This window comes from Coregonus lavaretus, assembly GCF_964263955.1.
Source record: "Coregonus lavaretus genome assembly, contig: HAP1_SCAFFOLD_5762, whole genome shotgun sequence".
Classification (NCBI taxonomy): Eukaryota; Metazoa; Chordata; class Actinopteri; order Salmoniformes; family Salmonidae; genus Coregonus; species Coregonus lavaretus.
In genome coordinates, this window is record NW_028162175.1 from 26,553 (window position 1) to 37,571 (window position 11,019).

The 11,019-nt window shown below is 41.2% G+C and overlaps 2 protein-coding genes across 2 annotated transcripts; both read left to right on the top strand.

Moving 5' to 3' along the window:
- Window positions 1–5,671: 5,671 nt before the first annotated feature.
- On the top strand, window positions 5,672–6,804 carry LOC311119498 (placenta-specific gene 8 protein-like; the record flags this gene model as incomplete). Its single annotated transcript, XM_084194177.1, has 4 exons — window positions 5,672–5,759; window positions 5,959–6,083; window positions 6,242–6,352; window positions 6,760–6,804. The coding sequence occupies 3 exons, from the start codon at window positions 5,672–5,674 to the stop codon at window positions 6,344–6,346; spliced, it is 318 nt and encodes a 105-aa protein (XP_084050303.1). The 3' UTR covers window positions 6,347–6,352; window positions 6,760–6,804.
- Window positions 6,805–7,597: 793 nt separating this feature from the next.
- LOC311119499 (serine protease inhibitor Kazal-type 1-like) lies at window positions 7,598–8,972 on the top strand. Its single transcript, XM_084194178.1, has 4 exons — window positions 7,598–7,827; window positions 8,247–8,272; window positions 8,421–8,530; window positions 8,790–8,972. The coding sequence occupies exons 1-4, from the start codon at window positions 7,773–7,775 to the stop codon at window positions 8,833–8,835; spliced, it is 237 nt and encodes a 78-aa protein (XP_084050304.1). The 5' UTR covers window positions 7,598–7,772; the 3' UTR covers window positions 8,836–8,972.
- Window positions 8,973–11,019: the final 2,047 nt, after the last annotated feature.

Below are 11,019 nucleotides of genomic sequence, written 5' to 3' on the forward strand. Positions count from 1 at the left end.
TCACTCCAAAACGAACTAAAATAAAACAAAACCATGAACTCTGATCAGTTTTAGTTTTTAGGGGGGCAAAAATCTAATGGGGTTTTCAAGCTTTTATTTCTAATCGGGTTTTCAAGCTTCTGAATCTGGCGGGTCACATTGAGAATGGACGTGTTCGAGAGCATCAAAGGACTAATGGAGACTGCCGACTGACTGATCTAGAAGTCACCTTGCTTCATTAATAACATCTCATTAATCATTTGTAGATCAGTCAGTCACAATATACCCATGACACATTGCGGTTTTGATCATCTTGAACATGGCCACTGACTTTATCATTTAAAGGTAAACTCAACGAGATGATGTTTCCACAAGCAGCACACACAGAGATACATAGAGATATCATCTTTATATACAGTGCATTCAGAAAGTATTCAGACCCCTTCTCCTTTTCCACATTTTGTTAGGTTACAGCCTTATTCTAAAATGTATTAAATTGTTTTCCCCCCTCATCAACCTACACTCAATACCCCATAATGACAAAGCAAAAACAGGTCTTTAGACATTTTTGCAAATGTATATAAAAAAAACACTGAAATATCACATTTACATAAGTATTCAGACCCTTTACTCAATACTTTATGGAAAGCACCATTCGCAGCGATTACAGCATCGAGTCTTCTTGGGTATGACGCTACAAGCTTGGCACACCTGTATTTGGGGAGTTTCTCCCATTCTTCTCTGCAGATCCTCTCAAGCTCTGTCAGGTTGGATGGGGAGCGTCGCTGCACAGCTATTGTCAGGTCTCTCCAGAGATGTTCGATCGGGTTCAAGTCCGGGCTCTGGCTGGGCCACTCAAGGACATTCAGAGACTTGTCCCGAAGCCACTCCTGCGTTGTCTTGGTTGTGTGCTTCGCCCCAGTCTGAGCACTCTGGAGCAGGTTTTCATCAAGGATCTCTCTGTACTTTGCTCTGTTCGTCTTTCTCTCGATCCTGACAAGTCTCCCAGTCCCTGCCGCTGAAAAACATCCCCACAGCATGATGCTGCCACCACAATGCTTCACTGTAGGGATGGTGCCAGGTTTCCTCCAGGCGTGACGCTTAGGCCAAAGAGTTCAATCTTTGTTTCATCAGACCAGAAAATCTTGTTTCTCAAGGTGCCTGTTGGCAAACTCCAAGCGGGCTGTCGTGCCTTTTACTGAGGAGTGGCTTCCGTCTGGCCACTCTACCATAAAGGCCTGATTGGTGGAGTGCTGCAGAGATGGTTGTCCTTCTAGAAGGTTCTCCCATCTTCACAGAGGAACTCTGGAGCTCTGTCAGAGTGACCATCGGGTTCTTGGTCACCTCCCTGACCAAGGCCCTTCTCCCCTGATTGCTCAGTTTGGATGGGCGGCCAGCTCTAAGAAGAGTCTTGGTGGTTCCAAACTTCTTCCATTTAAGAATGATGGAGGCCACTGTGTTCTTGGGGACCTTCAATGCTGCAGAAATGCTTTGTTACCCTTCCCCAGATCTGTGCCTCGACACAATCCTGTCTCGAACCTCTACGTACAATTCCTTTGACCTCTTGGCTTGGTTTTTGTTCTGACATGCACTGTTAACTGTGGGACATTATATAGACAGGTGTGTGCCTTTCCAAATCATGTCCAATCAATTGAATTTACTACAGGTGGACTCCAATCAAGTTGTAGAAACATCTCAAGGATGACCAATGGAAACAGAATGCACCGGAGCTCAATTTCGAGCCTCATAGCAAAGGGTCTGAATACTTATGTAAATAAGGTATTTATGTTTTTTATTTTATACATTTGCAAACATTTCTAAAAATTTGTTTTCACTTCGTCATTATGGGGTATTGTGTGTAGATTGATGAGAAAAATTTAATTTAATCAATTTTAGAATAAGGCTGTAACGTAACAAAATGTGGAAAAGGGGAAGGGGTCTGAATACTTTCTGAATGCACTGTATATTTCTTGATTCCATTATTGTACTTTTAGATGTGTGTATTGTTGTGAATTGTTAGATATTACTGTACTGTTGGAGCTAGGAACACAAGCATTTCGCTACACCCACAATAACATCTGCTAAATATGTGTATGTGACCAATACAATTTGATTTGATTTCAAATAAAAATCTTAACACTAATAGAAATAAAAACGAATATAAAAACAGAAAACTATAATAGACTTTTGTGAGACTGTGATCTGGGATGGTAAAGTCTTTATTAAACATATTATCCCATATATTTGGTTATACTGCCTTGAGTGAGGCACTGTAAAACAACACATTTCACTGCACCTATCTGGTGTATGTGACAATAAAACATCTTATTTTACTGTATGTTGACCTTTGAAACACCATTATTGACACAAGAGGATGGTAGCATACACCAGTAAAACCTCTCTCAAGCAAAATGTGTGTAAACAGAATCCCTTCCACCCCCTCTCTTTCGCTCTCTCTTGCTCGCTCTCTCTCTTTCGCTCTCTCTCTCTCTCGCTCTCTCTCTCTCTCTCTCACACACACTTGTAATGAGAGTATATATATATAATATACTTTTTTTCATTACTATGCTTATGGTAGATATGTTACCATGGTAAATTGGTTTAACCCCAGTGTTGGGGAGTCATGTAGTTCAACTAGTCATTTACCTCCAATTTGCAGTAGTGGTTGTTGAACTCAGTTCAAATCTTGGTAGTGTTTTCAATAGTGAATTTCTTTTTTGCCATGTAGAGGTGTAGCTAACTACTGAAACTACATACTACTTTTTTGCAAAAGGAAAATAAAAGATGGGTGAAGTAGGCAATCATTTTTCTTTTTCGGCATCAAACCTGCCTAATTCTCACTTGAAACTTTGCTTGTGTTTAATAGGCTAAATAACACATTCTGTTAACATTTGACCCCAGAGTGATCTGTCTTGCATTTTGTAGTCTGTGACATTTCAGATTTAGATATGATAATTTTTCAGTAGTTTGGATGTAGTGAACTACAGTGGGGAAAAAAGTATTTAGTCAGCCACCAATTGTACAAGTTCTCCCACTTAAAAAGATGAGAGGCCTGTAATTTTCATCATAGGTACACGTCAACTATGACAGACAAAATGAGAAAAAAAAATCCAGAAAATCACATTGTAGGATTTTTAATGAATTTATTTGCAAATTATGGTGGAAAATAAGTATTTGGTCAAAAACAAAAGTTTCTCAATACTTTGTTATATACCCTTTGTTGGCAATGACACAGGTCAAACGTTTTCTGTAAGGCTTCACAAGGTTTTCACACACTGTTGCTGGTATTTTGGCCTATTCCTCCATGCAGATCTCCTCTAGAGCAGTGATGTTTTGGGGCTGTCGCTGGGCAACACGGACTTTCAACTCCCTCCAAAGATTTTCTATGGGGTTGAGATCTGGAGACTGGCCAGGCCACTCCAGGACCTTGAAATGCTTATTTGAAGCCACTCCTTCGTTGCCCGGGCGGTGTGTTTGGGATCATTGTCATGCTGAAAGACCCAGCCACGTTTCATCTTCAATGCCCTTGCTGATGGAAGGAGGTTTTCACTCAAAATCTCACGATACATGGCCCCATTCATTCTTTCCTTTACACGGATCTGTCGTCCTGGTCCCTTTGCAGAAAAACAGCCCCAAAGCATGATGTTTCCACCCCCATGCTTCACAGTAGGTATGGTGTTCTTTGGATGCAACTCAGCATTCTTTGTCCTCCAAACACGACGAGTTGAGTTTTTACCAAAAAAGTTATATTTTGGTTTCATCTGACCATATGACATTCTCCCAATCCTCTTCTGGATCATCCAAATGCACTCTAGCAAACTTCAGACGGGCCTGGACATGTACTGGCTTAAGCAGGGGGACACGTCTGGCACTGCAGGATTTGAGTCCCTGGCGGCGTAGTGTGTTACTGATGGTAGGCTTTGTTACTTTGGTCCCAGCTCTCTGCAGGTCATTCACTAGGTCCCCCCGTGTGGTTCTGGGGTTTTTGCTCACCGTTCTTGTGATCATTTTGACCCCACGGGGTGAGATCTTGCGTGGAGCCCCAGATCGAGGGAGATTATCAGTGGTCTTGTATGTCTTCCATTTCCGAATAATTGCTCCCACAGTTGATTTCTTCAAACCAAGCTGCTTACCTATTGCAGATTCAGTCTTCCCAGCCTGGTGCAGGTCTACAATTTTGTTTCTGGTGTCCTTTGACAGCTCTTTGGTCTTGGCCATAGTGGAGTTTGGAGTGTGACTGTTTGAGGTTGTGGACAGGTGTCTTTTATACTGATAACAAGTTCAAACAGGTGCCATTAATACAGGTAACGAGTGGAGGACAGAGGAGCCTCTTAAAGAAGTTGTTACAGGTCTGTGAGAGACAGAAATCTTGCTTGTTTGTAGGTGACCAAATACTTATTTTCCACCATAATTTGCAAATAAATTCATTAAAAATCCTACAATGTGAATTTCTTGATTTTTTTTCCTCAATTTGTCTGTCATAGTTGACGTGTACCTATGATGAAAATTACAGGCCTCTCTCCTCTTTTTAAGTGGGAGAACTTGCACAATTGGTGGCTGACTAAATACTTTTTTCCCCCACTGTACTTATTCAAAGTAACTTTAGTTAAGTAAACTATAATTTTCTTAAGGGTAGCTTTAGTGTAGCTTAACTTCTTCCAGTGTGAAGTAACTATATTTTAAGAGTAGCTTCCCCAACACCATTTAACCCTACCAATACTACCAAATCTAAATGTTTATCACAGACACCATCACATTGGGTGCAGCAGCCATTCATGGAAAACTTTTAACGTTGGCATCAACAGCTAACAATTATGCCTCAAAGAGTAATACAGGGATTTATGGGAATTGTTATCAGTTTGTAAGATTAGCCTCCTTTACTTTTGGGCCTTAACCTGGTGCTTGATCTCATGCCTAAAAATGGCTCTATACATGTTTATATATGGTTCTATACATGTCTATATATGGCTCTGCTTGCATTTAGTTATGAGGTATTGAGCTATGGAATGAATGTAATGAATGTACAACAAGAGATCTTCATATTCATATAGTGATTGTGGTTCACCTCCCTTATGGACAAGCGAACATAATAAATTAATTAAAATTATGTTTTTAAACATGAAAAACAGAATGTTCATTTCATTGTTTGCGCTCTTCATGCAATAAAGTTCCCTACCGGTAGATATCCCCTACTCTTAGTGGCAGTAAAGTATATGGCCATGACAATCACCTGTCCTGAAACAGTATATAATGATGTTCCTTCCCAGTACCCTCCTTCAGTTCTCCACCTGCCACCACCGAGGATTCCTCACCTCTTCTTCTGTACAGTACTATCCTTCAGCTAAACTACATCATACCGGTGAGATTTATTTCACAATAAGTTACCACATGGCTGGAAATCCTGTTTGTAGGTCAAGTAATAACTGTAGAAACTGTTTTGACAATGAAGGAATTTTTCACGAGTCAGGTTTTATCATGGTTTCATGACAAATATGCATGAATTTTCCATGGGTTTGACATTTTGCTTGGGCTACTGGTAGCTTTTCTTGCATGGTTTTGAAAGTGTAGAGAACTGACAATACGGCAATAGTACCACAATTGTAGGAACCATTTAGGAACAAAACAGCTAAGAGCCATTGTTTAGGTTGTACTTAATGATGACCTGTGCCATGTTATCTTCCATAGAGAGACCATGTCTACTGTAACTAGACAACCAGGGAGCTACCAACCATCAGACTTCCAGACTGGCCTCTGCGACGTCTTCAGTGACTGTGGGACATGTAAGCGGACAGAAATTCCTATTTAACTAAGAGTGGCTGCATATCTTTTGTACATCCAGTGTTTTTCTTCATTTCATGCATGACTGAGGTAGCAAAATGTAAATTTTTTCATTGCTTTCTCCTCTCCTGAACTGAGAGGTAGTAACAGTATAATGTACTTCTACTGTACTCTCTCTCTCTCTCTCTTTCTCCCTCTCAGGTTGTTATGGTTGGTGGTGCTTCCCGTGTCTGGGCTGTTCTATCGCCAGTGATATGGATGAGTGTTGTCTGTGCGGGCCGTCCATGGCCATGCGCACCATGTACCGTACTAGATACAACATCAAGGTGAGTTTCTTTCATATACTGTAACAATATAGTTATATGATGCTTTATTACTCTTATTCGGTCACATGAAACATTCTAACCAGAGGGACAGGCTCAGATGTATGAGGTTCTCCTTGCCTCTCTGCAGGACTAACTGTCTTGTTTGGTTTGGTGTCCAGGGCTCCCTGTGTGGGGACTTCTGTTCTATCTTGTGGTGTAGGGTCTGCTCTACCTGTCAGCTGAAGAGAGATATAGATCTACGGAAGGAGCAGGGGATCTTCTGAACTCAGGTACAACCACAAGTCTGTCCATGTTTCACAGCACAGCTATTTATTGTCAGATAAGAAATATCTCATCCACCCACACTGCCGAGTGTGTCTATTAAACCCTTGAGCTACAGCCAAATAGCCTATTACCAGGCCCCTTGCTCACATCAGCAGGTACTAAAAGAGCAGGTCAAATAAGAGACTGTTGTAAATTAGGCGTACCCTCAAATGTATGGTAGTGCTGTGGAAACTGTAGTGAGGCAATAACTGATAATGTAGCCTTAGACTTACTGTCCCCTTGAACCTTATGTAAGTGTAACACATTGAGTCATTTTAGTTCTTTGTGGTATGGTCATACAGTAGAGCAGGTAAAGCGTTTTAAAGACAAAAAATAAAAGTGTTTACTGGTATTTATGTCTCTTTTCCTGTAGATGGCACCAGAGAAGTGAATAAAAAGATCTGAGCTCCACTTCCAGTATCCTCAATTAGTTTTTGCTTTTGAGTTTAATTATTTTCTTGATGAGATATGAAATAGAAAGCAATAAATGTCCGGGATACTTTTTACCAAATGTAATTTGCCAATATGAATGCTATTAAAATGCTCCAATGGTAGGACATACATTGTGGCTTGATTATTCAGAAATTCCTAGAAATTGTGCATCATCAGTCAAATATATATTCATTCTCTTTTTTATGTTTCTCCCCTTGTGTACTGCTGGTATGGACCGCTACTATGTCACCTTATACTGAATAAAATTTAAATAATTGTACACAAAATAAGTAAAAGATCATGTGAGCAGCAACATAACTTAGTCAAACATTTCTCAGACACACCTCAGGGTGAAGCACTGTACACATGTATTGGTTAACCTGGTCATTAAACTTTAGGTCCACTAGCTACTCATGTTTTGTAATAAAGATAAAGGCAGTGATAAATCACATGCTTGATGGACAGGATGAAGCTGTATAGTCCATTGGAGATTATGGTAGATAAATGAATCATTGAATTGTCAAATGGAGGGAGCCCTACCATACAGGTTTGTTTGAAGTGTTCCCCTCTGTTGTGTGTAATATGTAAAATTATGATACTTGATAAATACACAAGCTCTTGGATATCTGTGGTGCTACTGTTTGAGTTTTTTAAAGACTAGAGCCAAAAATGTGTGTCACTGTCAATAGAACAGAAGGGGGACTTTGGCCAGACATGAGCTCAGGTCATTGATGAAGTGGTTTCCCAAAACACTGATAAGAGTATATAGACATTTATTACCAGGAGAAACACTCACCATTACCAGGAGAAATACTCACCATTACTAGGAGAAATACTCACCATTACTAGGAGAAATACTCACCTTTACCAGAATAAATACTCACCATTACCAGAATAAATACTCACCATAACCAGAATAAATACTCACCATAGCGGACTACTGCAGTTGTCAATATGCCTGGAAAACCTACTTTTCTCCTTCTTCTTCTCATCATATCCTGCCTCTCAAGTAAGCATACTTCTCTACCATGGAAATGTAATTTCAGTATGTATTGTAAATGTTGTGCCACTTTATCAATGTTAAAGTTGGCGCAGTGGTCTAAGGCACTGCATCGCAGTGCTAGCTGTGCCACTAGAGATCCTGGTTCGAATCCAGGCTCTGTCGTAGCCGGCCGCGACCGGGAGACCCATGGAGCGGCGCACAATTGGCCCAGCGTCGTCCAGGGTAGGGGAGGGAATGGCCGGCAGGGATGTAGCTCAGTTGGTAGAGCATGGTGTTTGCAACGCCAGGGTTGTGGGTTCGATTCCCACGGGGGGCCAGTATGAAAAATATATATATAATGTATGCACTCACTAACTGTAAGTCGCTCTGGATAAGAGCGTCTGCTAAATGACTAAAATGTAAAATGTAAATGTTTTGTCCATCAGATGTGCAGGGGGCAAACTTTAAGAAGGTAATGTATCTAATTATAGTTATTTTGATACGAACAGTTGAATAAGCTCGTTTTTCTTACGCAACTAATGATATTGGGCGATTCAAATTAATTAAAACTGGGAGGAAAGACTCAGCTCACAACATGCAACTCCTCATCATTCCTTTAGCCCATGTGCTACAACTACCAGTTGCCTGGCTGTCCCTTCAACTTTGAGCCTGTGTGTGGATCCAATGGAGTTACTTACGCCAATGAGTGCGTGTTGTGTGACACCATAAGGTACAACACTATCAGTAATTGTTGTTATACAGTAAAACAGGTTGTTTGGATCCTTAATGCTGATTATAGAGGGACTGTAGTTAGAAAATGCATGGCTAAATCTGGTTATGTAAAGCATTATGTTATTCAATTACTACTGCAATTTAGCATCCATAAACTATTTGAGTTTCTGTATCAAGCTGTAGTCCAATCAAACTGGTACAATGTAATTCTTACTGACAGGGTGTAAGTAAATTGGAATTTATATTTTCTCTTTCAGAGAAACCAGGAGGAAGATACTAATTGTCAAATGTGGACCTTGCTGAAGAAGTCGGAATTTGCAAATTCAACAGTATAAAACATTGCTGAAACACAAATTCAACAGTATAAAACACTGCTGAAACACAAATTGTGATGAAAAAGAGCTGATCATGCAGAATAAATATTTTTTGTTAAACGCTAACTTCTTTTTCAACTTTTATTAATCTTTTTGTTGAAGTTAGACTCCGGTTCTGACAAAATATGTCCAAACAGAATGTAACGAGATCCTTGAACAAGAACACAGCAACAAATAAAGAGTGTCGGTAGGAATTGCCTGTGTGTCTTTCACATTTCAACCTTACTAACACCTTCATTGTGGGACACCAGTGTCTGAATCAAAGTATACATGAGATTGCAACCACTGGTAACTTGATGAGCCTATGGATTCAAGTATCCATTAATTTGTCCTACAAAGATGAATGGTAAACTCCAAGCATAATATACAGTAGAGTAATATGCTAGAGAACCACCAGATTGGAACATGTCTAGAGAGAGAGAGAGAGCGAGAGAGCGAGAGAGCGAGAGAGAGAGAGAGAGAGAGAGAGAGCGAGAGAGAGAGAGAGAGAGAAAGGGGCAGTGTTTCCCCTTCCACTACTTAGGCAGGGCTCTCGGCTAAGCTCTATCAGCCCCTGCCAAAATACATCTGGATTTGGCTTCAACTGAACAATTTGGAGTTTGCAGTCTGCAGTCCACAGCATAGTACGGTGGACGATCTTGCATACCTGTGCCAAGCCACCCAGCCAAAACCTCTAGGGGAAACAATTGGGGGGCTTTGTCCAAAATGGCACCCTCCATAGGGAATAGGGAGATGGGGTGCCCTGGTGTGGTTGGTGGTGTTCCATGCCAGGGGGCGTTAGTCAGTCTACTGGCTCATCTGGGCCTCCATGGCCTGGGCTGTCCACTCAGGAGCAGCAGCAGTGATCTTCTCCAGCAGATTGTTCACCTGGAAACACAGAGACTGGATCTGCTTGTCCCAGGTGGGCAGGGGCTCCCGTGCTGAGAGACAGAGATTGAGGGGGGAGGGAAAGAGCGAAAGAGAGAGTTAAGTATCATATTTAAAAGGAATAATGCTGGGAAAAAATCGGACACTGAACAAGATAAATCCCTCCAAAAAGCAAGCCTAGGATTACAGTTGCTCCAAAAAGGAACCATGGGAATCTTGCGCTGACAGGAAGAAACCTCAATAGGAACCAGGCCTAACCTAGAGAGGGAGGCATCTCATCCTCCTAGAGCCGACTGGGCAGTGGGCATAGCCAGGGACTTCTGTAAATAGAGGAGTCTGGGCACAGCTAACTACTCACTCTCAAAGTGGACGATTCCATCTATCTGGTCGATGAAGCCGTTCATGCGTCCCTCAGTGATCATCTGGGAGGCGATCTTCTCAGCCTGGGGACAGGGACAGACACAGAGGGACAGCTCACTGGCATCTCCATGCCCACTCACACTACACTACCAACTACTGCACAGGGACATGTCAACAACAAGTTAATACAAAGGCCCCGGCCAAAACAAACCCTAACCCCTTGCCTCTAGCCTTGGTGGATTGTTAGCCATATTGCTTAGCGTACAATCCTCTCAGATCCACATGAAGTGGCTAAGTGGTAGGGGTTAGGGGTTGTATTTGGACCGGGCCAGTGAAACATGATCAAATTCATTCCAGGCCAATACGAGTATGAAGTGTTGTTAGGTGTTAGTTAGTCTGTGAACATAACTACTGTAATACTTCACCACAATACAGCCAATGTGTATGTCATCTGTAAAGGTATGCATTACCTACAAATTACAATGTAGAGTCTCACTCCCGTTATAATTCACTAACTCCATCCCACTTTCTACACTTTAATTCCACTGTAGCAAGACACGCAATTCATGTTCTTTCAACGATATACAGATAAATATATACATATATATCTCACAGGTTTACTGCTTTTCTGGATGAGATAGCCTAGTCCATTTACACATCAACCAATGAGTAGTTCACATAACTCTACAGTCATTTCCAATTCAGCCCAGTTGAACCAGAGGAGAATAAGGTCAGAAACGTTATGTAGCAACACATACTGTGGGATATAAGATATGCATGTAATGAATGACTGGGTAACAACAAGAACCAAAATAACACAATAGAGGGGAACTCAGATTGCACTGTTCCATGTTGATAGAACAGAAATACTTAGTTCAGGCAAGCT

What these genes read in the sequence shown, in the direction of transcription:
- LOC311119499 (XM_084194178.1), top strand. Translation starts at nt 7,773, where the DNA reads ATGCCTGGAAAACCTACTTTTCTCCTTCTTCTTCTCATCATATCCTGC. An exon ending in AGGGGGCAAACTTTAAGAAG is followed by an intron (nt 8,273 to 8,420) that starts GTAATGTATCTA and finishes TCATTCCTTTAG; the next exon opens with CCCATGTGCTACAACTACCA. An exon ending in GTGTTGTGTGACACCATAAG is followed by an intron (nt 8,531 to 8,789) that starts GTACAACACTAT and finishes TTTCTCTTTCAG; the next exon opens with AGAAACCAGGAGGAAGATAC.